General features: G+C 43.8%; 1 protein-coding gene across 6 annotated transcripts in view; it reads left to right on the forward strand.

The window, feature by feature from the left end:
• Nucleotides 1-278: 278 nt before the first annotated feature.
• The window catches only part of TRAF3 (TNF receptor associated factor 3), a 109,297-nt gene continuing 82,450 nt past the window's right edge, over nt 279-27,125 (forward strand). For 2 of the 6 annotated variants that reach the window (XM_087856234.1, XM_087856237.1), the window contains exons 1-2: nt 6,220-6,353; nt 25,988-26,150. Coding sequence is in view for 1 of the 6 variants with exons in the window: in XM_087856233.1 (XP_087712359.1) it covers nt 6,329-6,353 (25 nt within the window). In the remaining 5 variants the exon portion in view is untranslated. Of the gene's footprint in view, nt 526-6,218; nt 6,354-25,987; nt 26,151-27,125 lie in introns of those variants that run through there. The other 4 variants (XM_087856233.1, XM_087856236.1, XM_045777206.2 and 1 more) reach the window with 4 other exon arrangements.

The raw sequence follows: 27,125 nt of genomic DNA on the forward strand, positions 1-27,125 counted from the left end.
GGGCCGCGCAGAGCGAGGGGGCAGTCGGCGCGTCGGGGGGCGTTGGGGGCCGCCCCAGCTCGCGCCGCGGCGCCGTTGCTAAGGCCGGCGGGCGGGCGCGGGGCGGGCGGGCCTTAGCAACGGGCCGCGGGCGCGCGCGCTGGGGGGAGCGGGGCCGCGCGGGCCGCGGGCGCGTGGGGCTGGCCGCGCTCGCCGGCTCCTGCGCTCCCACGCGCGCGCGGGCGGCGGGGGCGGGGCGGGCGCGCGCTGGGGCGCGCTCCGGCGGCCGGCGGGGATTTCCAGCGCGCGAGAGGAAGTGCTGTGAGAGGGTGCGTGAGGGCGCGAGGGAGCGCGGCGCGGCGCGGCCGCCGCGTGCGCGAGCCGGGGTTGCAGCCCAGCAGGGACTTTCCAGCCGGCGGCGGCGGCGGCGGCCGCCGGCCCTTCCCCGCCCCCCGACATGGGGCTGCCCGGGGAGCAGGACGCTGCGGACCGCGGCGGAGGACGCGCCCGGCGCCCCTGAGCCGGCCGAGCGGGGCGGACCGCGGGGTAAGGGGCCGCGGCGTCGGCGGGGGGCGGGCGGCGGGCGGCTCCATCCCCGGCGGTTCCTTCCCGCGCCCGCGGCGGCGGCGGCGGCGGCGCCGGTGGGCCCGGGGCCGGAGCGGGGCCGGGGCGGAGCAGGCCCGGCGCCCGGCTGCGAGTGCCCGGTGCGGCGCCGCCTCGCCCCCGGGCCCGCCCGCCCCCCGAGCGCCTCAACTTCGGAAAACTTTGTCCTCGAGGCCGGGCCCCGGGCCCGCGGGCCGGGGTGCCCGCAGCTTTTCAGGAAACGGGGTGCCGAGGCCTCTGGAAAGCGTGAGTCTCGCGGGGTGGGGAGAGCCGGCATCTCCTGCGGGGCGGTGTGTTTTCGCGGTGGGAGGGCCGCCCGGCTCGGGGGTCTGCATCCGCGGACGTGCTCCCCCTGGGCTGGCGGCGGGTGGGTTTTTTTAAGCCATTATTTAAAAGTTTATACTGAGTCATTGCTCTGCAGATGAACCTCTGACTGATTCATAATCGGGGAGCTGCAGTGGCCCCGAAGGCAGGCGGGTACTGGGCTCCAGCTTTGGGCAAAATGTACACAATCCACCTTTGATTAATAGTAAAGGTCAGGCTGGGCTCCCAGAGGTGCAAAAAATGAAAATGATCCGTGCCACAGTATTTAAAATTTCATCTCGAGGCGCCAGGCTATGGCTCACGTACGCTTTGCCACGTTTTCACACTGTCACCCCATTTGGGAACATCTATTTAATATTTGGACCTGTAGAGAGGATTCTGTGTGGAACATTCTTTACCCTTAATCTGAAAACATAGGAACAAAATGGAAATGGATGAACTGTCGTGGACGTGCTTTGAAATTAAAGAACCCTTCAGATAATGGACCGTTGAAGGAAACAGTTTTATTTCACGTTTTTCCTATTAAGCTCTGAATCAGATTTCAGACGGAGATACGGTGTGTGTGTGTGTGCGCGCGCGCGCGTGTGTGTGTTCATTTGTTTTTTGTGGAGTCATAAAGGCTGTACTGAGTAGCGTTACCTTACTGCTTCTTAATTTACATTCACAGCATACAACTGAGGAGGAGCCATAATTTTTTTTTTCCTGGCATTTGCCGTGAATACACACGGGTGAGGGTTTTGGACACGTATTCTGTAATCTTCTATATATCTATAAAAATCTTATTTAAAAAAATGACCAGGCAGACCGTCAGTTGGTGCTAAAATCTTCGCGTGTCTTTCCCATGTTTGAAAATGGCCTGTTAAAAAGACTGCATCATGTGTGGGATGTCTGGCAAAATAGTGCACAGCCGTTTGATTTTCAAGTGAAAGGGCATATTGGCCTTTTTACCCCTTTGTGACTGTATAGATATATATTTAGAATTAGTCTAAAGATGCAAAATTCTGCATCCAAGCAAAATAAGCCTTATTGGTATGGAAACTGGAAAATATGTAAGATTGGAAATCCTTGTGAGTAGATGCTCATGACAGTCACCCTGACAGACCTGGGATTCCAGCATCACTAGTTAAAATCAGCCCCTGTCACGCATGAGGTTTAAGACGTTAAGGTGTCTCACCCAGACGCCATCTGTTCCAGTTGTCACAATGCAGAAGCCAGGAAAGCAGAGAGAACTGACAGGGAGCATTCCAGCATTTTTTTTTTTTTTTAAGATATTCATGTGAATTTTTCTGTGAGGGGAAAGAAGACCAATTATTTTCCTTTTGATTCTATTCGTGCGTTTTGGAATTAATAAGATGGCCTCACTTAGTGAGATGGGTGTAAAGACATTCCGCTGGAAACAGGCAATAGCAGTGGTCAGTTGTTTCTGTTAATACCATCAAAATATTCCTACTCTTGTTCATGCCTTGAGGAAAGTCCTTCATTTAACTGAAACATCTGGGCTGCTTCTTGCTGTTTTCCCCTGTGTTTGGGATTTTGATTCTGTAAACACCCCGGCTGGAATCCCTTTATTTTTTTTTTACGGTGCAAAGCTGAGAAAGGCCTTTCTGGGGTATTGTCAGGATAGATATGCTAATGAACTGAGGATGAGAATGATTTATCACTCCCTTAAAGTCCTCTGTGATGTTAAAGCTGTACTTCAAGAAAGATAAAACTGTCACTGTGGTGTTGCAAGTCTGGGCTGGCTCAAGCAAACAAAGGAAATTGCGTTAAATTTGTCCATCTCTCTTTTCTCATCTTCGTATAGCAGGACTCTCCAAACAGCAAGTGAGCTGAACTATCAAGTATTATGCAATAGCTGAGTCTCCTTGCCATGGTCAATTTAAGACCTATTAACTTGGTAGAGGAGACGTCTTATGACCAAGGCCCCCTGTGTTGATTCCATAGAGTCAGGACCCCTTGTGTGCTTTTTTTTTTTTTTTTTTTTTTAACAAGTGTTCATAGAGAAGGAGATATTATTTGGGGAGGGGGAGTGTAGGGGAGAGTCATAATATTGATTTCACATGTGGACAGAAACTGGGAAGAGAGTTACTGAGTGAGAAAGAAGGAAGTGAGGCCAGTGGATCTGGAAGGTGACCAGAGAGAGGCAGTCGAGGCCTAACTGTGGAGGTGATGCTTAGGCTTGTTCTGGGCGGGAGGAGTAGAGCCAGGGGGAGAGGACAGATGCCTGTGGGCAGGAGGGCAGTAGACAGTAGAGGTGAATGGGGGGAGGTGCTGCTTGCATCATAGCTAGAGGCTTTGGGTCCAAGGAGCCAACGGACATAGAAGAACATGTAATTTTAAACAGAAAGGAAAAATGTAAGAAAACTATGTGTGCTTGAGTAGTATCTATGATTCATGATTAACTAAAAAATACAAAACAGCATTCTCATTTTAAAGAGCATTTATTGACTGTGTTCTGCACAACACTATTGTGGAGGAGTTGGGGGTGGGGAACTGACCAACCTAGGAAGGAGCAGTGAGGTTTTCATCATTAAGTAGTAAAATTTTTTGTCTTGCTGTGCAGACTACCTTGGGCTGAGGCTGGTAGGTCATAAGATGTCATCAATATAGCTAACTGTCGATTTCTCACAACTCCAAAAATCAGGTGGGAATCTCTCGCTGAATTCTATATTCCTTGAGATAAGTGGATCATTAACTGGGAGTTGGGATTTTTTTTTTCTCATCTAACTTTATGTTCAATTAATGTGCCTTGAGTTCCCATAATGTTCTTGTTACACAGCTAGGATGAGTAAGATACAGCACTTGCTTTTAAGGGCATGGTCTCCAGACGTCTGCCCGTGTGCACTGGGAAGGGAGATGCCTGAAACCACGGGTACTGGACCAAGACAGCACCAGGACTGAAGCTTGTGGCAGGAAGAGTGAGGAAAAGTGGAAATTTACCACCCTGCCCTCTGGGAACTGGCGCTCAGCTGGAGAGGGAAGACCCAGCAGGAAAAAACTAAGTAGTCATAAAATGTAGGCTAAAGTGAATTAGTGGATTGTGTTAAAGACTGGAAGTATGGTGGGAATTCAGGAAAGGGGAAGCTTTTGGCTGGCTGGGGGTAGTTGGGGAAGGCATCTGGGAGGCGGGTGTTGAGCCCCAGCATCACGGAGGCCATTGGGCCTCTTGCAGGACCCTTAGGATGGCAGGAAAAGGATTTCTCTCCACCCCCCTGTGTTTTGGTAAGATGAGATCTGACAAGTTGCTGTCCTGTCACTTGCCAGTCAGACACAGTGCTGGTGATTCTGCCGGCCAGTGGATTTCCAGTTGCCATGTTTCCTGTGCTATCCTCTAGCTCCTAACCAGGAGCTCAAGTGGCTCAGGCGGTATGCCGCTGCGAAGGGCCCAGCCTGCACTGGGGAGCAGAGCAGTGGGTTGGCAGCACACTGCCGTCTCTGCTGTTCTCATTGTAGGTGGAGAGTCTCAAAAAGTGGTGGTGGGGGAGGGGTGTCAATGTTAATAAAAAGCACCTATTCCTTAGGAACCTGTCCGGCCCCACCCCCGACCTACTGCCTGTCATCTGTGCTGAAATGGCCTAAATCTCTTTAATTCTCAAGAAATAAAAAAATCGGGTCCTGTTGTTTCATTTCATGATTTCCGTTTTTCTAGGGCTTGTTCTGTGCTGATCTTATTTATTTATTTATTTTAAACATCTTTTTTTTTTTTTTTTTTTTAGATTTTATTTATTTATTTGACAGAGAGAGAGACAGCCAGCGAGAGAGGGAACACAAGCAGGGGGAGTGGGAGAGGAAGAAGCAGGCTCCCAGCGGAGCATGGAGCCGGATGTGGGGCTCAATCGCAGGACCCTGGGATCACGCCCTGAGCCGAAGGCAGACACTTAACGACTGAGCCACCCAGGCGCCCCTATGCTGATTTTAATTACGTTGGTTTTTTTTTTAATGGAGGTGATTGGGTAACTTTTTATGAGGCCATTCTACCAAGAAAGATATCAGGCCCTCTGTTCTGATATTCTGATTCCCTTTCCAATTTAAACACAGACTGTGTGGCAGAACCCGAAAGCATATTTATTGGAAACTTGGTTCCTTAAGTGGAGAGAAAAGTTAAATTGATTAACCAAGTAGGATAATAAAATCTTTAGGACAGTAGTAGTATCAGAGTGGTGAAAGATGAGTCTCCAGGAGTCATGATAATTATAGTGAAGGTTTTCAAAGACTGGCTTTGTACTTCGGAAGGTTAATGCCCAGTAGGAGGCCTGCATATGCTAGAGGTAATGAGGTACCCATTAGGCCTCTCCTGTCAGTGTTTGTGTCCAGAACTGCAAGTTTGGGAAAGAGAAGAGATGTGCCAGGTGCCCACACAGTAATTCCATGTGGTTTGGCTGATAATGCCTGCAGTCGGGTGTGCCTCGTAGCTGCATCCCTTGACTGTGCCCCCCTGTGCCTACCCCTCTCTTCCGTCAGGCTTAGCTCCCTGGTTTGTTGCACTAAGAGGCTTGAATGATGGGAGACTTTATTTGACATTGTAACTTCCCTGGGTGCTTTTAATGACTTAGAAAGGAAGAACAGGGAAACTAGTTCTTGTCTTTCCCTGCTCAGTAATGCCCTGAAGTCACAACTTTATTCTAGAAATTAAATTCTATCCTTTTTGGATTAATACAGCCTGATGTTTGAGATGTTATTATAGGGCAAATTAAATGTTCTGATTTCAGATGGCTTTTCTGTGTGAGGAAGAGCATGGCATGACTTTAGTATGTCTCAAGCCCTTAATGGGAGTCTAGGCCTGTTAAGTTTTAGCTTTAATTTTTTAAAAAGATTAATTTTTTATTTTTTAAGTAATCTCTACACACAGCGTGGGGCTTGAGCCCACAACCCTAAGATCAAGAGTCACATGTTCTATGATTGTGCTAGCCAGCCGTCCCTTTATCTTAAATTTTAATATAGATTTTACATTGTACTCAATAATACGTCTGATTTTTTAAAAATATAAACACACTTTGTCTCCCAAATTTTTGAGTACAGTTACTTCTTCAAAAGATGCATTTTGTTTGTCTTTGGCCTCCCTAGGATCGCCAAGGGCTCCCTTGGCATCCTACCACGTGTCCCTGGAGCTGTCCATTCCCCGGCTTGAGAAGGGGAGGATCTGAATGCCCATCCTGCCCTCTGTACTTGGGCAGGCTGTTGGTTCTCTCTGAATAGGTTTCCCCATCTGTAAATGGGGCAGAAACCACCACACACATCACATCACGTGCTTGTTATAAGTGAAATGGACAATAAAGCATTCTACTGATGTTGATTTTTTTTTTTTTTTTTAGAGAGGGAGAGAGAGAGAATCTTCAGCAGGCTCGACGCCCAATGCAGAGCCTGATGCAGAGCTCTATCTCACGACCCTGAGATCATGAAGTGAGGCAAAATCAAGAGTCAGATGCTTAATGGACCGAGCCACCCAGGTGCCCCTGATGTTGATTTTCATAACAATAACTAATACAATAGCTAATCAAGATATAGTAGAATAAGAATGTTAAGATCTTAAAATATGAACATAATATGACCTTGCCTGTGGTAGGAACCGTGGAGACTTTGCAGTTGAATTCCCTCTTTTTATATGGGCGGCTTGGAGTGTTTGGGTTAGTAACTGTCCCAAGTCAGGTAATGGCAAAGCATGGACTGTTCACCCAGACTAGAGTTTTTTCTTTATATTCTTCACTTGTCAAGATTTGCCCCAGGGAATTGCTTGGCCTCTATTCCAACTTAGGATAATTGAGAATTATTTGATCAGCACACATTTTTTGAGAGGTTAGTCGGGAGCCATGCTAGCTGTCAAAGCTAAATAGTCAAGTAAGATGCTGTGTGATGGCCAGCCTCAAGGAGCTTCTGTAAGATGATGAGCCAGAAGGGCCTGTGGGTTATGGCAGAGAGGTGCTGAGGGAGTGTGGGGTGCCATGTAATTTGGACCGGGGGATTAGGAGGTATTTTCTGGGGAGGACAAGCATGAGCAAGGTCGCAGAAGAGGAGGAGACGCATTGGCTGGCAGAGTCGCACGTCAGAGGGCCCACGAGTCTGAAGCTGTTCCCCATGGCTGTGTTTCAGAGAGAGGGCTCAGGAGCGGGGAGCCAGCTGCCTTCGGGGCCACCTCTGTGCCGGCCCAACTTGTTACTCATTCCCATTTTACAGATGAGAAAAATGAAGAGCAGTAGGCCCATTTGACTCTAGAGTTTGTGTTTTCATTACTGTGCCGTGTGGTCATTTTAAGCTGAATTTTAATCCAGTTTTGGATTTTGTTTGCATTCTAGACTTTTTAGTTTTGCTTTCAGATTCTAGTGTTTTAGTTTTGCTGCGATATAGTGCTTTTTAAAGAAATTGTGTATTTCTCCAGCATGTTTTTCATACGCAGCCTTTTCTTTAACATCTGCTTTGCCTATATTGACTTATTTTTCTAGCCTGTATTCCCTCTGTTCCTTCTTTCTGTTTTGAGTTATTTTCTTATAGCAGCAACATTGCGTTCAACATCCTTTAACAAATTCAGTTAAGACGTTCTTTACCCTTGTGGTTCGGGTGTTGCTTACATCTTGCTGAGTAGCAGTCCCAAACCTGATTTACTAATGTGTTTTCTTTCCCCTTTTCCTCTCTTAATTTACATTTAAACTGGTAGTCTAGTAATAATGATAGTATTTAGTCATTATGTCTTTATAGAGTTTTACACACATTAGCTTGTTAGTGGTGAACAGGTCCCCGAGGCCTGGTCATTCTGTAGAGAGCATGAGGGTTGCAGCCCAGCACAGTCAAATTTCTACCCATTCATCTCAAATGTAATTATAACTACAGATTACTTATGGGAATATAAGTTAAAGGCAAGGAAGCCTTCTCCAGATTTAGCAAGGAAGTGATGTTGTTGACTATTCTGGAGAAGATTTTATGTGGTTCTTCTGCTAGAACCGCTGTACAGTTTTGAACACAGAACCAGGAGGGGTCAGTGATGGCTGGATTGAAGTGAGGAGGCTTGTTGCATAGTCACTGGTAGCTCCAGGAAGGGCTTTGAATACTGGCACACAGCTGGACACCGAGGCTGCAAGGTCAGGAGTGGTAGAGGGTAGATTCCTTAGTTGTTAACATAAGTTGGACTTTTTGGTTGCATGCCCTGGCATTGGATAGCAAAGACCTCATATCTCCGGACCCTGCTCTGCCTTTTTCAGGTTGAGGAATGTTCTGGTGCATCTTGGATGGGTCTCTAGTGCTGAGATGACAAGCTTCTCAAGGACACAGTCACTTCATCATATTTTCAGTCTGGCCTAAGATATGCTCAGTAAAAATGAGACAAATATGTATGGAAGGAGTATGGGTTTGATATCAGACCTGATTGAATTCTGCTCCTTCCTTTAGCTAACTATGGCGGTAAGTTACTTACCCTTTCTGAACTTCAGTTTTCTCATCGATGAAAAGGTAGCTGTGAGGAATAAAAGTGAGAGTATGAGTGAATGTGAGAACCTAGGATATCGTAAGTGGTAATTCCTCTCCCTCTTTCCTGAGTGATTTCCTAAAGGGAAAACATGCCTTGTTAGCAGGGTGAATGACAGGCTCTCTTAGGAGTATGGCTTGGCCCTGAAAGCTATCCTGCGAGGAAGTGTAGAAGCAGCATATTATTGGACTATAAATAAATTATTTGTGATAAAGAGTAAAATGATTTTTAGAAAAGGAATTTTTGCATGTGATGGTTTTTGATAAAATTTATATTTTAGTTTTAGTACATTATTTTCTTTTTTTATTTAGCAGAATAATATTCTTCATTCTAGTCTTTGTTCAAATGTCACTTCTTCCAGGAGGTCTTCCCTGAACACCTTAATTAAAATAGTCCATGCTGTCACTCTCTGGTCTCTTACCTTGCTTTTTAAATTTGTAGCAGAAAATTTTTGTTCATCATCTTAACCCACGTACCAGGGAAGTGCCTGGTGTGTGGTAGGTACTCAAGTATTTGTATGGATGAATCCATATACTGTCATCTAACCACATTTTCTTTTATTGAGGCAAAATTCACATAACATGCAATTAACCATCTTAAGTGTGCAGCTCAGTCGTATTTAGCATATACACAGTGTTGTGCAACCACCAGCTTTCTCTAGTTTCAAAACTTTTTTGTCACCCCCTAAAAAAACCCTTATACCCATTAAGTAATCATTCCCCATTCTCTCTTCCTCCCAACCCCTGGTAACCTCTAATCTACTTTCTGTCTCTATGGATTTGCCTTTTCTGGACATTTCTTATAAAAGGGATCATACAACATGTGACCTTTTACATCTGGCTTCTTTCACTTAGTGTAATGTTTTTGAGGTACAGCTAAATTGTAGCATGTGTAAGTATTTTTTCCTTTTTATGGCTGAGTAATATTCCATTGTGTGTGTGTATACCACAAATTACTTATCCATTCATCCACTGATGAATGAATTGTTTTCCCCTTTTGGCTATTATGAATAATGTGCATAAGTTTCTGTGTAGATGTGTGTTTTCATTTATCTTCCGCGAAATACCTAGGAAATGGAATTGCTGGGTCATACAGTAATTCTGTGTTTAACTTATTCCCACAAGCAATGTGCTAGGTTCTAATTTCTGTACATCTTCACAAACATTTATGTATGCATGCATGTATATATGTACATAAGCTGTTCTAGTGGATGTAAAGTAGTATTTTTATTATAATATTGTATTTTCTTGATGGCCAGTGATATTGAACATCTTTTAATTGTATGTCTTTTTTGGAATGATGTCCATTCAAACCCTCTGCCCATGTTTTAGTTGGGTTGTTTATCTTTTTGTTGTTGAGTTGTAAGAGTTCTTTATATATTTTAAATATTAAACCCTTATTAAGTATGTGGTTAACAAATATTTTCTTCCATTCTGTAGGTGTTTTTTTCACATGCTTAATAAATGCCCTTTGATGCACAAAAGTTCTTAATTCTTTTTTTTTTTTTAAGATTTTATTTATTTATTCGACAGGATAGAGACAGCCAGCGAGAAAGGGAACACAAGCAGGGGGAGTGGGAGAGGAAGAAGCAGGCTCATAGCGGAGGAGCCTGATGTGGGGCTCAATCCCATAACGCCGGGATCACGCCCTGAGCCGAAGGCAGACGCTTAACTGCTGTGCCACCCAGGCGCCCCACAGAAGTTCTTAATTCTGATAAAGTTTTATTTATTTATTTTTTCTTTTTGTTGCTTGTGCTTTTGGTATCAAATCTGAAGAGAATCTGTTGCCACATCTGAGGTTGTGAAGATTTATCCCTGTATTTTATAGTTTTAGCTCTTACATTTAAGTCTTTGATCCATTTTGAGTTAATTTTTGTATAGGGAGTGAGCTAGGAGTTCCACTTCATTCTTTTGTATGTGGTTATGCACTTGTCCCAGCACCATTTGTTGAAGGGACTATTCTTTCTCCATTGGATGGTCTTGGCACCCTTATTGGAAATCAGTTGGCCATAGATGCTTGAATTTATTTTTTTTGGACTCTCAGTTCTGTTCTCCTGCTCTTTAAGTCTGTTCTTATGCCAGTGGCACACTGTTTTAATTACTGCAGTTTTGTAGGAAGTTTTGAGGTAGTAAGAGAAGTATGAGTCTTTCAACTTTTTCTTTTTCAATATTGCTTTGACCACTTGGGACCTCTTACAGCTTCATATTAATTCGAGGATCAGTTTTTCTCTTTCTGCAAAAAAAAGGTCATGGGAATGTTTGATCAGGATTGCATTGAATCTGCTTTGGGAAATTGCCATTTTAACAGTGCTAAGTCTTTGGATCCACGACCGTGGGGCATCTTTCCACTTATTTACATCTTTAATTTCTTTTAGCAAGATTTTGTAGTGTCAAGGTATGAATCTTTCACCTCCTTGGTTAAATTTATTCCTAGATATTTTGTTCTTTTGGATGTTTTTTACATGGAATTGTTTCCTTAGTTTTCTTCCAGATTATTCATTGCTAGTGTATAAAAACACAACTGATTTTTGTGTGGTAATAATATACCCAGATTTCACTGAATTTGGTTATTACCTCTAGTAGTTTTTCTGGGGTTTTATGGGATTTTCTATATATATAATGATGCTATATGCAAATAGGGATAGTTTATCTCTTTCCAATTTGGATGCTTTTTTTTTTTTTTCCTTTTTCTTTTTCTTGCCTAATTGCTCTGGCTACGGCTTCTAAAATGTTGAATAGCAGAAGTGAAAGCAGACATTCCTGTCTTGTTTCTGGTCTTAGAGGAAAGTTTGCAGTCTTTCACCATTGATTATGAAGTTAGGTGTGGGTTGTTTGTTTGTTTTTGATAAATGCCCTTTATCATGTTAAGGAAGTTCCCTTCAATTCCTGCTTGGCTGAGTGTTTTATCATGAAAGGATGTTGAGTTTTGTTAGATGCTTTCTGTGTGTCTATTGATATGATCATGTGGTTTTTTTCCCCCTAATTCTATCAATGTGGTATATTTGTTAATTGATTTTGGTGTGTTGAACCATCTTTGCTTTCTGGGATAAATCTCACTTTGCCAGGGTGTACCATCCTTTTAATGTCTTGTTGGATTTGATTTGTTAATATTTTGTTGAGATTTTTACATTCAAGTTCATAAGGGTTATGGGTTTTTAGTTTTCTTGTGGTATCTTTGTCTGGCTTTTGTATCAGGGTACCAACGGCATTTTGATTGGATGTCCTGTTTCTTCAGAAAATTGAACACTGTCCTGTCCTCAGTAGTGTGTAGAAAATTCTAAGAGGGTTTTGAAGCAGACAGGATGATGGTGATCATGCCACATACCTTTCCAACACAAGACTGCCCTTCATGGCCTATCTCTGGGAAAATCCTGGCTGACACTACCACGATAACTCTGTGTCTACCAGTGGAGAATGGAGGGGGGGACACTATTCCTGATGCCAGGATAGGAGAAAGATGTGCTTATCATTTTCTGAAAAACCTACAGATTATCCCAGATAATGATTGCTGAATAACAAATTGTCCTAAGCATCAGTGACCTAAAATAGTAGTAATCTATTACTAGAGCTCATGGTCCTGTGTGTTGATCAGGCAGGGTTCAGTTGGGTGATTCTTCTGCTCTGTGTGGCATTAACCGAAGTACTCACTGGTATTCATCTGGTGTCTGGTCTGGAGGTCCAACGTGGCTGGATGGTTGGAAGGTCTGGCTTAGTGGTTCTTTTCCCTGTACTGTCAGGCCGTCTGCAGATGGCCTCTCTGCCAGGGTGGGTGGAGTAGGATTCCTACAGAGAGTATTTTAGGAGAGGAAGCAGAGGCTGACAGATGGGTGCAGCATTATTCCTGCTATGTTCTATTGGTTAAAGAACCTGCAAGGTACTACTAGTTTTAGGGAGAGGGGACACATTGCCTAGCTCTTGTTGAAAGGAGTGTCAAGGAATTTGTGGCCCTCTTTAACCTACCGTATGTGTGGTGGTTCGATTCCAGTGCTATCAGCAGTGTGTGTTATATACACTTTGTAAGACAGGCTTTTGTCGGCTAAAATGGAAACCCCAACTGTTGTGTGTTATCAATTTTCTGTGAGAAAATGCATTCTGTGTTCTGAACCAAGAATTCATGAATAAAATTTTGGAATACACCCATTCATAAAATGGTAATTCATAAAATGGTAATAAAATGTGTGTTTTATTTACTTAATCAGTAGGCATTCTTGATCATCTATTTGTCAGTTTTTTCAAGCACAAATTCGTGTCTATAAATTTTCCTTCCTGTTAGTTCCTTTATTTTTTATTTAATATTTCTTTTAATTTTAAATAGGCTTCATGCCCAGCATGGAGCCCAGCGTGGAACTTGATCCCATGACCCTGAGATCAAGACTTGAGCTGAGATCAAGAGTTCCATGCTTAACTGACTGAGCCACCCAGGTGCCCCTCCTGTTAGTTCATTTTAAAAATTATTTGAAAATTCACTTTCATTTTGAAGAGTACTGTGGAATTGAAGCTTATATTTCTATCTGTTCTTAAAAAAGCTTCATCGAGAAAAAATTAGTAAGCCTACATATTCTAAATTTCCTGTGTTCACCCTAGATCATTCTAGTAAATCCCCTAGAGACTTATTAGAATTAGGTTATGGCTGTTTATATAGAAAAGTGTGGGGTAATTTGACAGCATGTGAAGAGGTGTGTACGCATTAGTTGTAACATGGAAATCGCATTTTCTGTAAACCCTGCTTTCTCAGCCTTTCTCAGCTGACTGTTGCAACACTCTTTGAGCAAGCAAATGTGATGAGGTCATAGAGGAGTGAGAGAGTGGATTTAAATAACGAAACAAGAAATCTGCATCTGTATGGGGACTGATGAGGGTGGAGAGGGGGAGGAGCTCTGTCTGTGTTCCCTGTGCACCCTTTGCTTGCACCCACACAGAGAGACCCGCTGGATACAGCGCTGCCATTCCAGCATCTTTGGCCAGGAGGCCAGCCACCATGTGAGCTGCCCAGTCCTCTGCTTCCCAAGCATTCTGTGCCTTTGTTCCCAAATACCCATCACTCCTGGTCATCTAACCTCCTGTTCAAAGTAGGCATAATTGAAGAGAACCACCTCTGATCAGGTGATACACCAGAGTGCCTGACTAGTGCATGAAATTTCAGGGAGTCCTGGGAGTTCCTGAATCCTCTTCTGTCATGCCTGAGGTCAAGAGCCTGTGGTCTAGACAGTCCAAGGGCTTTTACAGCACTGAAGTTTCATGCACACACGTGCCCATTTCTCATTCTGGCTTTTTACGAATTACGTAAGTGTGCTGACCTTTGGCATCAAGGAGAAAATAATTGCTCTCTGTAGGTCTTTGGGGATGCTTCTTTTGATCCCACTTGCCTTTTTCACTCACCATCACCTTCAGATTCTCTACACCATAATGTGGTGACTGTGGCCTGGAGGTGACCAACATTGGGGCTGAGGAAGGGTTATGAAACTGGAGGACTGGGGAGGGTGGTTGGATGGGGGCAGGAGGGCAGTGGCATTTCACACATTTGATAATGTTGAGGGTCTCCTCTTTGCTCTGGTTCATATAAACAGGTGTTCCCTTGTGCTAAGATGAATGAAGATAGTTACCCTTGCTTTTCTTTTTGTCTTAGGGTTCTCGGGAACTGCATCAGATTTTAGTAACTTTTGTTTGGAGTGGAATATAGAAGGTGTGGTTTAACCTGAAACAGTTGTCTGTGAGGCATATTCATTGAGGTCCCAATTCTGCGTATGATAAAAGGCTTTTAAAGCTTTGATTTTCTTTTTTTTAGAAGATTTTAATTATTTATTTGAGAGAGAGAGTGAGAGCACAGAGGGAGAGTGAGAGGGAGAAGCAGGCTCCCCACTGAGCACCACTGACTCAGTGCTTGCTCCATCCCAGGATCCTAGGATCATGACCTGAGCCCAAGGCAGATGCTTAACCGACTGAGCCACCCACCCCAAGTTTTGACATTCTGTTCTTCTAAGTGTAAAACTACAAATGTAAAAGTTTCTAAAATATATATAATGGTGGAAAGCATGGAAGTGTATTTGTTGGTGCTGGAAAGGTTGAGTAAAGGAGCTGGTGACCTCCCTTCGGTGGAGGGACAAGATTTAAGTTGGAGTTGGGGTCCCACAAGCTAGGCCCTACCAGTCTTTGTGACCCTTTGTGACCTTTGAAACCCCTGTCTGCTTTCATGGTGTATGGGGACAATGGTGCCATGGTTGTTGTGAAAATAAAATATAAGCTTTAAAAAATTCACGAGAAAAATGAAAAATGGTATTTAAGTTTAAAGGAACTTGCATTTTTCAGCCTGGAAAAAAGAAGCTAGACAATATATCCACCAAGCATTCAGTATTTCAGAATGTATTTATCTACTGTGTGCTGGCTAAGTTTGGGTGGACAGTATATTTCTGTGTGTTTCTGTTAAGTATATAAGGTAAAACAACATTTTGATGAACACTGACCAAATTCAGTTCAATGCCATAAACTTTTACAGAGACTTCATGGATGCCAGTCATGCTAGGTGTATATACGTATGGGATACTAAGTGAGATACTGTGTTGTCAAGATATTCAGACTGCTCGCTTTAATCTAGAACATTATGCTTTATGAAGGAGGCATGTGTTGACCAGCACAGGCCGTCTTAACAAAATACCAGAGGCCGGGGGCCTTACACAACAGGAATTTATTCCTCACAGTTCTGGAGGCTCAAGGTCCAAGATTGAGGTGCCAGCCAGCTCAGTTTCCGGTTGAGGGCTCTCTTCCTGGCTTGCAGATGGCCCCCTTTTAACTGTGTCTTCACATGGTGGAGGGAGAGAGACAGGAAGCAAGCTCTCTTCTGTCTCTTATTAGGGCCCTCAATCACCTGCCACAGGCCTGTCTCCAGATACCATCACAGGAGAAGCTACAGTGCCACTATATAAATTTTGAGGGGCCATAATTCAGACCATACAGAGTATTCTGCTCTCGACCCCCACAAATTCATGTCCTTCTCACATGCAAAATATATTCATTCCATCCCAATAGCCCCCAAAATCTTAATATAACCTCTAAAGTCCAAAGTCTCATCTAAATATCATCTAAATCAGATGTGGGTAAGCCTCGAGGTATGATTCATTTGAGGCAGAATTCCTCTCCAGCTGTGAACCTATGAAACCAGATAAGTTAGGAGTTTCTAAAATATAATGGTGGGGCAGGCATAGGATAGCTGCTCCCATTCTAAACGGGAGAAATAGGAAAGAAGGAGAGGGTGGCAGGTCCCAAGCACGTCCACACTTAGCCAGGCAAGTTCCATTAGATCTTAAGGCTTGAGAAGAACGTCTTTGGTTTGATTCCCTGCTTTCTGGACCCTTTGGGGTGGAGGTCCCACCTCTCCTGGGTGGGGGGGTTGTGGCCTCAAGGCGGCTGCCATCTGGCCTGTTGAAATCTAGATGACGGCCACCCACCTTGGAAACTGAGAAGGCAGCCCCGAGGATCTCTGCATGGCCTAAAAAGCAACAGAACAAAAAGCGGGGAGTGGAGTACAGGTTACAGGATGAGTAAGTTAGCAGGGGAACACATAGGTCAGACTCCAGTTTCCATGAGGAATTTTACCATCTCCAGAGAACTGACGTTAGGGATTTGCTGGGCTGGAGCGCATACGTGTTGTACCAGAAATGACCCAAGACTGGGTGTGAAGACGTTGGCTAATTCGGAATTTTGGAAATTTGAGTTCAGGTGGCGTTAAGGGACAGATTTGCATTGTGGAAGTCCTGTTCTGAGTCTGGATGGGTGTGTTCAGTGGAAGCTGGGAGACATCTGTGGGGGTAGCTTCAGAGTTTGCAAGTGGGGGGAGCAGGTTGCACGATGACTAGTGTCCCTTTCAATCTTAGGATTCAGTGAGCATAATTTAAAATCCACAACTTGATTTGTTTGTGCAGATTCCACTCCATTCATGGTTTGAACCATAGTGTACCTACGGCATAAGAGGTAGAACTTCCTCTTGCGTAGTCTTCTACTAAATGGTTGTTTCTGTCAGCTGGCAGGCAGCGGTACCTCCTGGTTCCGCACTGATGTGTGGTTGTCCTGGAGGACTTTGCCTTTAGTGTGGTACGTCTAGGATTTCAGTGGTTTCAAGGGAGGAGAAAAATGCTTAGGACCGCAGAGCCTGGGATAGCTGGGGTATTCTGTCCCAAAGGAATTTAATAAGAGTTCCTGGTCAGGACTGGAAGCCTCCCAGACTCCTTTGATGGGATCCAGGGACTCTAGTAGAAGTCCTGATGGGCTTGCAGGCTGCCTTCTCAAGAGTCTGACTTTATCAGTGATTCCTTTTCTCCTAATGGTTTCATGTCAGTGATTCTGAATCCTGGGTGCACATTAGAATTATTAGAAAAAAACACAAAATCTGGGAGCCCCCACTTCAGATGATTTCAATCAGTTAAGACCCCAGAAATCAGATTTAATGGCTATCATTGAAGAGTCTGGAGAGGGTGCTGACACCGAGCCAGGGCTGAGAGCCTGTGGTTAGTGGAAGGAGCACACTTCTTTCTCCCACAGGGGATGATCCCATCGCAGCACCTTTCCAGGTGCCTTGAAAATGCAGGACCGCAGCCGTGCCCTCCAGCCCACCCTCACCCAGACCTGCTGGTTCCCAGTCTGCACCTTAGAGGAGGTTTCAGGGTTTTACGGGTCTGAAGCCCCGTACAGGCTTGGGGCGGGAGAAGTAGGGTGCAAATCCTGCCTCTCCTCCTCAGCTGGTGTTAACTTGAGCAAGTGACTTGTCCTTCCTGAGCCTCAGGTCCCTGCACGTAAAACAAGGACAGTAATGCAGGCACCCAGTTCCCCAGCCACAATTGTGAAGCTCCGGAGCCTCTGAAATGGAATGATACTGTTATATATTTGGTGCCAAAACCTGAGCTGAAGTGATGTGATGTTACGTATAATCGCTATTCCTCTTAGTATGAATATTCCTGTATTTTGCTGTAGACTGTTAATTACTGTGTTTTCTTATGGGCCCTGTCCCGGACTTCACTGGTGACATTATGTAAGATATGATATATACACACACAGTATTTCCTTTCTAAAACCCCAAAAATTCTAAACTCTGAAACACATCTGGCTTTGGTTTTGGGTAAGAGATTGTGGAGCTGAGGAGATTCAGCTGATAGGTGATTGTAGAGAGGGCATATGTATCGTATTAAAGTGTCAGTATGTATATAAAACTCCTGGCAGTTGATAGCCATCCAACAAATGCAGTATCGATGCTCTCGTAATCCCTCCGCTTATGTGTTTATACTCCCCCTCTGGTTTCTTTGTTTTCCCAGTACCTTTATATTTGGCATACCAGCCTTTATTCTTCAGATAATTCAGTATTTTCCATAAATTGTAAGTAAATTGAATCTGCAACTGGATATCCATCATCCCCTCTTTGCATGTATCTGGGATGTCATGGCAATGTGTATCTGATGTGGTCCCTGCTGACCAAGAGCTTAGAAATTAGTCCTAGAAAGAGAAAATGTGGAAGGTTTTTTAAAAAGAATCTATTGAATAACATTTTAAGCCAAGAGGCCTGGCCTCCTGGCAAGCTTTTACAGAAGAGGTAGGATTCTTATGGGCTTGAAGGACCCTTATGCTTTAGAATGATAGGCTCTTGGAATGTTAGTGCTCAGCCTTTCACCCCATGGTATAGCCTCGGGGTGGGGGGACAGCGGGGTGTGGTGGCTGAGAAGGTGGCCCTCGCACAGCATGGTGGCTCAGGGCAGTCTCTGACCTCTCTCAGCCTCTCTCCTGACATTTATAAGTGTGCAATGACCACTATGTGCATCACAGAAACGTGCACAGGTAGAATCCTTGATTTGGAGGAGGTGACCCTGTGAAGTTGGCTGAAAAAAGTTGGCTAAAAATTTAGAGACATTTTTACTTATATACCTTTATAAATAACTCCCTCCCTCCCCCTTCACTTATTTTTTCTCTGTGGAGGCTTAGAATCTTAGGTTCTCTGATATGCTTTGGTGCGCAGTTGGACAATTATCAGCAGTCCCTAACTTCTAGCTAGGAGGCCCCCTAGCGACAGAAGAGTGGAGTGTGACTTGTACCCCTTTGCGGGGCCGAAGCTGCAGTGTTCTGAAGCAGCCTGTTCTTAACACATGGTTTTTGTGGTCTATTTTATCTGAAATTAGTATGGATTTTACATTTCGTTATATAATATGTGTTTTTTTTTAAGGTTTTATTTATCTGATAGACAGCGAGAGAGGAAGCACAAGCAGGGGGAATGGGAGAGGGAGAAGCATGGTTCCTGCTCAGCAGGGAGCCAGACTCGGGGCTCGATCCCAGGACCCTGGGATCATGACCTGAGCCGAAGGCAGACGCTTCACCGACTGAAATACCCAGGCGCCCCTGTGTAGTATGTGTTCTGATGTTATAAACCTCTAAAAATCTGTTTATCAAAACTGACCTTCGGGCCAAGATAATGTGCCACTGACTGACTTGTCCTTATGGGCGTGTGCCGCTGCACTCTGAGAAGCACGAGAGGCGATTTTGACCTTCTGTGGGCAGAGCGGACTGTGTCCAGACTGACGCAACGTGAATCCCTTAATTTCTTGTCCTCAGGGCCTTTTCGGCCCGTACGGTGTATTTGCTCCACATGTACATTTGGTGCCTTTTGGTTTAGATAATTTAGGTAACTGGAAACTAGTTTTGATCTTATTTTCAAAAATTTTGATCTGGATTCCATCATTACCGGTCCTATCAAGGGGCATTTGGAAGGCTGAGACTCACTGGATGCTTGCTGTGTGTGTGAATGCTCTGAGACGGGGAGGGAAAAGTTACGACCTCACAAACTCTGTGGTAAACTGCTGTGGGAATCTGATACTACAAATGTCTCAAGTGATTTCAAGTGTAAGACTTATTAAGTTGTTTGTAGAGAGCAGTGTGCATAAAAACAATGACAAGTAGAAGAGAATGGCCAAGTATCACTGTAACTGCTCTTAGTCCGTGAATTCTGTGGTGCTGGAAGCCAGCACTTTGAACAGGGATTCGGCCCTGGACAGCAGGTAGGCCCTCCTCGGGGACGTTTTGGGGCCTGCAGCCATAACTGCCCAAGGTTTCTGTTGGCCTCTCCCCCGGCTGAGGAGCAGGGAGGGCTGAGGAGGTACCAGGGAGCTGCCTGCATTCAGCCACCTCCGTGATTATGCCCGGTCTTACACGTGTAAGAACAACTCTCTAAGGCCATGTTTTCATGCGTGTCTTAAAAGGGCTTTGGTCAGTATAGGCATTTTACTAGGAGGGTCTTCGTCCTGTAGAGGTGGAGAGGCCTGGTATTGAGTTCCCTCACCCGGTGCATGAGGCAGCCCTTCCAAAGAGTCTCACATTTAGACTTAGACTCTATCCAGAGGAAATGTTAGCACTTCTTGATGTCATGGTTCAGAACCCTACCAGAATGGTTTGTGTGTGTGTGTGTGTGTGTGTGTGTGTAAGTACCTGTTTTGCTTTCGGTTTCACTAGAGGATGTAATTTGGGCCAGTTGTTTTTAAGTGAGCATTTCAAACTTAGAATTTGCTCCTTGTTTCCTTGGTTGTGTTAATAGGAAAAGACCACTTGGTCTCTAGATAATTGTTCTGAATGGGGGGGGGCAATTTTGTTCTCCCAAGGGACATTTGGCGATGTCTAGAAACTTGCTTAGGTGGGTGGGTGGAGGGGGGAATGCTCCTGGTATCTAGTGAGTGCAGGCCAGGGATGCTGTAAACATCCTACAATGCTCAGGACAACCCCCCATGACAAAGAATTATCTGGCCCAATATGGCAGTAGTGCTGAGGTTGAGAAACCTGGTCAAAGATGTTCTTTTCTTGATTTCTAGGAGGTGTATGACTATTAAGATTTAACATTTCTACAAGGTGAGGTGCTTTCGACAAAAATTCAATCTTTAGTCATTACATGAGATCTTAAGGAGTCAAAAAAAATCTTTTTAACATAGTGAGGTTCTACTAGAAGTTTGAAAGTCAGCAGAGGGAACTGGGAGGACACAGTGCCTTCAACAGAAGCCCAGATGTCCATCAGTCCGTTTGGATAAACTCTCCCTGAGATACCATAATTTACATTGAAACTTTGGTTAGCAGGATGGGAATTTTTGAGAAGGTACCATTAGAAAAATAAAAGAATTTTCCAGCTGTGGTTCCCAAGTTCCCCGGGCTTGTCTTTAACCCATAATTCTCTTTGAACTTTAGCCCCATCTATTTATTTAAAAGCTATTAATTGTCTGTGTGCCAGACACCATGCTAAATGCCAGGGACACAACAAGAAACAATGTAGGCAGCTTCCCATTATCACAAAGTATTGCAGGGCTTGAGAACAGATAGGGAAGTCCAGATGCTAGTTCCAGAATAGGGCAGGGTTGGTGGGAAGGGGGTGAGTTGAGAGTGGGGCACTTGATGTACTGGTCTTGGAGGAGCTTGCTGCTGAGAGCCTTGCAGGAAGGGGTGTTTCGTCCGTGTGCCCTGAGCAGGAGTCATCAGACACAACTGATGCTATTTGTTGCTTTCACCTAGATGTCATGTAACCTGTCTCCAGTGAACTCTGAACCCTTGATTCTTTCCACCCATATCCAGTTGCTTAAGTGAGAACACTGGGGAGCATTCCTTGATCCCTCTCCTTGCTTCCTATTCTGTCTGTGGCACTCAGTCCTGTGTCCCACTTTTTCGCACCTCCCTGGTGTCCAGCCAGGTCCAAGCTTCTTGCCTGTGTTAGTGGCCCCTGACTGGTCTCTCCACTTGTCCCAGGTTGCTTCAGGCCCTTCCCCACATAGCTGCCACCGAGGTCTTTTAGCAATATAGGTTGCTTCCTGCCCTTCACCAAAAACCCCCTAGTGGCTTCCCACTGCACTCAGAAAAAACAGCATCCCTCCTCACTGGGCCCTGCACAGCCCTTCCTCACTGAGCTCCAGATGCTCTAACCTCCCTGTGGGCTTCTTCTGAAAAGAACCTGCCTGCCCAGAGGTTGTGTCCATTCTCTGGACCAGGGCCTGCCCTGCCTGTGTGTTCATTCCTCTTCCTCTGTTGGGGGGTGCCTGGAGCCTGTCTTCCTGCCCCTCCACTCTGGATTCCTGTTGCCCTGTTTTCTGCAGGTGTCCTCAGATGTCCCTGCAGGGCTGAGTCCTTTTATGTTGGCCATCTTTAGTTGAGAAATCACTCACCTGGCTGCATTTCACGTGGAGGAGGAGTGGGTGATTCACAGGGACCCACCCTCCTTCCCGCAGAGTTGGGGTTTTTGCATAGGGGATTTTTCTGTCAGTTATTTTTTCCTCACCTTTTGGAGTATTAAAAAAGCAGAGGCAGTAGGGGGTGTGTGTGTGGAGGGGGCAGTGACCACACCTCCTGGGAGTTCTCTGATCCCTATGGCTGGCTTATATTCCACCCTGTTTTCACAGAGTGCAGAAAGATAGCTGTGTACTGATTTTGTCAGTAAGCTTTTAAAGTAAAGCATGGTGAGTTGGTAGGCCATTCTTACTACAAAACAGGAAATGGACAACCAGTGCTCCCAATCGGGCACAATTATTCTAGCATGCATACTGGTGTGCAAGGAAGTCAGGGACCTTTCTGCCCTGCTGGTCCTTAAGACAGGCCTGAGACAAAAAGTTTTGTTAGATATGGAAGAACACATACTCCACGTATTTATAATTGAATAATAGTGTATTTATTTGGCTCAGTTTTTTGGATGAGCAGGATGTAGGAAGTGGGAACAAAGAATCTGTTTGGCCTTGTTCCTTATTTGCCACAGGCTGATGCTGGAGAATTCTTAAGTTTCCACATAGAAAATGAATATGAAAGAAGGCCCATACCAGTCAGGAGTTAGAGGGGTTCCCAGGTGGCCTCTGAGAGAAGGAAACGCCTACAAAGTTATTTAAGATGATTGGTGACAGAGAAACTTCTGACTTTGTCCAGACATAGAGCCATTTTACAAGAAGTAATAAGCTGGAAATACTGAAAATACATTTTCCTAAAGAGGGAAAATACATCCTCTTAACAGCTGATTGATATTTCTAGAAAAATTTTGAGTCCTGGTCTCAATTTTGATTGTTTTGAGCTTTCTGATAAGATTGGGTTTTTTTAAGCTTACAGATCTCCTGGAAACTGAATCTGTACCATGTGAGGATTATTTTTAGGTTCTATAATAAAATCTTTCACATCATAGAGTTTTAAAGACGGGAACAGGTCTTTGAAGGGAAACCTCAGTTTGGCTTGAAAAGTTCATCTAATTGAAAATAAACCAAGAAGGTTCACCCATCTGACTCCAGACAGTCTTCATGTGTTTAGGTGGCTCATCAGAAGTCTGCTTTACCAAAAACAAATTCTTAGCTACTTGTGATAGAAAATGCTTAAATAAGCAATTTAAAATGTAACACACTGTACTTATAAAGCAATCAGTTTCAATGATTCGTGGACAGAGCACTTTATATGTACTAGTATTATATAGTAGGTGACATAGGGATAGAAATAGGTTTTTCTTGCCTGCAGAGAACATGCAGTTTGAAGAGGGACAGGCATGTGATAGTATGAGCTGTCAGATAAGGCAGAATAGTGCAGCAGGTGTAGTAGAGTAATAGTATTAGTAATCACGGCAGAAATAGAGGCAGAAGCGTCATAGAATGGGACATCAGATCACAACGTGGGAGTAATGGTTTTGAAAGCAGAGGTTGGCAAACTACAGGTCTAAGAATGTTTTTTTATGTTTTTAAAGGGTTGTAAAAATAAGCAAAAAAGAAAATGCAACAGAGACCATCTGGCCCTTTATAGAAGAAGGTTGGCTGACTCTTGGCTTAAGGGGTCAGGAAGTGCTTTACAAAAACTAAAATTTGAGCTGGTATTTTATAGGATAACAATAACATTTTGATTTTCAGGGCAGCAAGGTTGAGGGTGAGGGTGTTGCTGTGGGTGGGCCAAAGTGAGAAAAGACATGGGGGGTGGGTGAGGGGCATAACAAAAGTACTATAAAGGGGTGGGGAGGGCTGGGAGTTGGCTGAGTATGTGAGGAGTGGGGGAAGGGAAGGAAACAATCACAGCTCATCTTTTTTTTTTTTTTTTTAATTGAGAGGGGCACCTGGGTAGCGCAGTCGTTAGGCGTCTGCCTTCAGCTCAGGGCGTGATCCCTGCGTTCCGGGTTCGAGTCCCACGTCGGGCTCCTCCGCTGGGAGCCTGCTTCTTCCTCTCCCACTCCCCCTGCTTGTGTACCCTCTCTCGCTGGCTGTCTCTATCTCTGTCAAATAAATAAATAAATAATCTTTAAAAAAAAAAAAGAATTTATTTGAGAGAGAGTGCAAGCAGGGGGAGTGGTAGAGGGCGAGGGAGAAGCAGGCCACACAATCTGGCAGCACACTGTCTGCTGATGACACGATATTATACGTAGAAAACTCTACAGAATCCCATCAAAAAACTATTAGGACTAATAAACGAATTCAGTAAAGTTGCAGGATACAAAATCAATACACAAATTCTGTTGTGTTTGTAGACACTAATAACAAACTCAGAGGAATAAAGAAAATGATCCCATTTGCAATTGCATCAAAAAGAATGAAATACCTGGGAATGTTTTGTTTTTTTAAGATTTATTTATCGTAAAGAGATAACGCGAGCATACACATGTGCTTGAGAGTGGCGGGGAGGGGCAGAGGGAGAGGAGAGAATCTTAAGCAGGTTCCACACCCAGTGCAGAGCCTGACATGGGACTTGATCTTGAGACCCTGAGATCATGACATGAGCCAAAATCAAGAGTCGGATGCTTAACTGACAGAGCCATCCAGGCACCCCAATACTTAGGAATGTTTAACCAAGAAGATGGAAGACCTATACACTGAAAACTAAAAGACATTGATGAGAGAATTGAAGACAGCATAAACAAGTGGAAAGATATTCCATGCCTTTGGATTGGAAGAATCAATATTGTTAAAATGTCCCAAGTACCCAAAGCAATCTGCAGATTCATTGCATTTCCTATCAAAATTCCAGTGACATTTTTCAAAGAAATAGAAGAAATAATTCTAAAATTTGCATGGGATTACCAAAAAAACAAAAAACAAAAAAAAAAAAACCCTGAATAGCCAAAGCAATCTTGAGAAAGAACAAGACTGGAGGCCCTGTACTTCAAATTATACTACAAAGCTGTAGTAACTAAAACAATATGATACCAGCACCAAAAAAAGACACGCAGATCATTGGAACAGAAGAAAGAGCCCAGAAATAAACCCACACATATATGGTTGGTTAATTTACCACAAAGGAGCCTAGAATATACTATTGGCAAAGGACAGTCTTCTCAGTAAATGGTGCCGGGAATACTGGACCACTATCTCACACCATACGCAAAACTCAAAATGGTTTAAAGACTTGAACATAAGACCTGAAACCGTAAAACTAGAAAAAAACACAGGCAGTAGTAAACTCCTTGACGTTGGTCTTGGTCATGAGTTTTTAATCTGGCACCAAAATCAAAAGCAACAAAAGCAAAAGTGAATAAGTGGGTCTATATCACATCAAAAAGCTTCTGCACAAGGGGCACCTTGGTTTAGTTGGTTGAGTGTCTGCCTTTGGCTCAGGTCGTGATCCCAGGGTCCTGGGATCGAGCCCCACCTCAGTCTCCCTACTCGGCGGGGAGCCTGTTCTCCCTCTCCCACTCCCCCTGCTTGTGTGCTCTCTCTCTCTCAAAGAAATAAAATCTTAAAAAAAAAAAAAGCTTCTTCACAGCAAAGGAGAAATCATCAACAAAATGAAAAGGCAACCTACTGAATGGGAGAAATATTTGCAAGTCATGTATCTGATAAGGGACTAATACCCAAAATATATAAATAACTCCTACAACTCGGTAGCAAAAAACAAAAACAAACTCAAACAATCAGATTTAAAAATGGACAGAGGATCTGAATAGATTTTGTTTTTCCAGAGAAGACATACAGATGGCCAACAGGTACAGATTGATGTTGAACATAAGATGTTCAGTCTTATTAATCATTAGGGAAACACAAATCAAAACTGCAATGAGATAAAACCTCACACTTTAGATAGAGTGGTTATTATCAAAAATAAGAAATCATAAGTGTTGGCAAGGATGTGGAGAAAAGAGAACCCTTATCCACCATCAGGAGGAATGTGAATTGTTACAGCCACTGTGAAAACCAGTGGAGCTGCTCCTCAGTTAGAACTACCAGACGGTCCAGCAGTCCACATACAGTGGGGCATTTTTCAGCCATAAAAAAAGAGTGAGATCTTTTTTTTTTTTTTAAAGATTTTATTTATTTATGTGACAGAGAGACAGCCAGCGAGAGAGGGAACACAGCAGGCGAGTGAGAGAGGAAGAAGCAGAGGAGCCCGATGTGGGACTCGATCCCGGAACGCCGGGATCACGCCCTGAGCCGAAGGCAGACGCTTTAACGACTGCGCTACCCAGGTGCCCCAAAAAGAGTGAGATCTTGCCATTTGACACAACATGGAGGGTCCTTGAGGGCATTATGTTATGAGAAGTAAAGGAGACAGAGAAAGACAAATAGTGTATGATCTCTCTTACATGCAGAATCAAAAAAAAAAAAAAAGCTGATTAGAGAAAACAGTTGGGTGGAAGTATAGTGCATTATTATTATTTTTTTAAAGATTTTATTTATTTATTTGACAGAGAGACAGCCAGCGAGAGAGGGAACACAAACTGGGGGAGTGGGAGAGGAAGAAGCAGTCGCCCGCTGAGCAGAGAGCCTGATGCGAGGCTCGATCCCAGGACTCTAGGATCACGCCCTGAGCCAAAGGCAGACGCTTAACAGCTGAGCCATCCAGGCGCCCCGGTATAGTGCATTATTGAATGATACCTGAAAATACCTTACTGTTGTCTAGTAATTTGTGACCATCTCCTGTAAAAAAAAAATTTAAAAAGATAAAAAATATAAATAAAATCCTGTCTATTTAGATCACTGCTGTATATGCTCTTCTAAGCCATTTTGAGGGCATATGTATATTTTCTTTTTATAGAAGTAGATTTATTCTAAATAATACCATTTTATAATTTGCTTTTTAAAATAATAGCTTTATTGAGAAGAAATTCACATATATTCACCATTTTAAAGTATACAATCCATTTTTGGTATATTAAAAAATTCTGCACTCTTTACCACTTTCTAATTTTAGAACATTTTCATCATCCCAGAAAGAAACCTTGTACCCATTAGCTGTCACTTCCCATTCTTCCTCACTCCCAACCCTAGACAGTCATTATTTTCTGTTTCTATTGATTTGCCATTTGTGGAAATTCATACAAATGGAATCATATAGTATGCAGTTTTTTGCAGGTGATTTCATTCACATAGCATAACGTTTTCAAGGCTCATTCATGTCATAGCATGTATCAGTAATTTCTTTTTATAGAGAAATAATATTCCATTGAATGGATAGACTACATTTTGTTTATACATCAATCAGGTGATGGACATTGGGTTGTTTCCCCTTTTTGGATATTATAAATAATGCTATTGTAAAAATTCCTGTAAGAGTTTTTGTGAAAACCTGTTTTTTTTTTTTAATCTGTTGTATATATGTAAGTGGTCATATGGTAACTATGTTTAATATTTTGAGGTACTGCCAGACTATCAACGCAGCTGGGATAATTTTGCATTCCCATCAGCATTGTGTGAGAGTTCCACTTTCTTCACATCTTCACCAACACTTGTTATTGTCCATCGTTTTTATTCCAGCCATCCTAGTGGGTGTGAAGTGGTTTCTCATTGTGGTTTTGATTTGTATCTCCATAATGACTAATGATGTTA

The sequence above is a fragment of the Ursus americanus genome, chromosome 26, assembly GCF_024610735.1.
Source record: "Ursus americanus isolate L20-20 chromosome 26, mUrsAme1.1.p, whole genome shotgun sequence".
NCBI lineage: Eukaryota > Metazoa > Chordata > Mammalia > Carnivora > Ursidae > Ursus > Ursus americanus.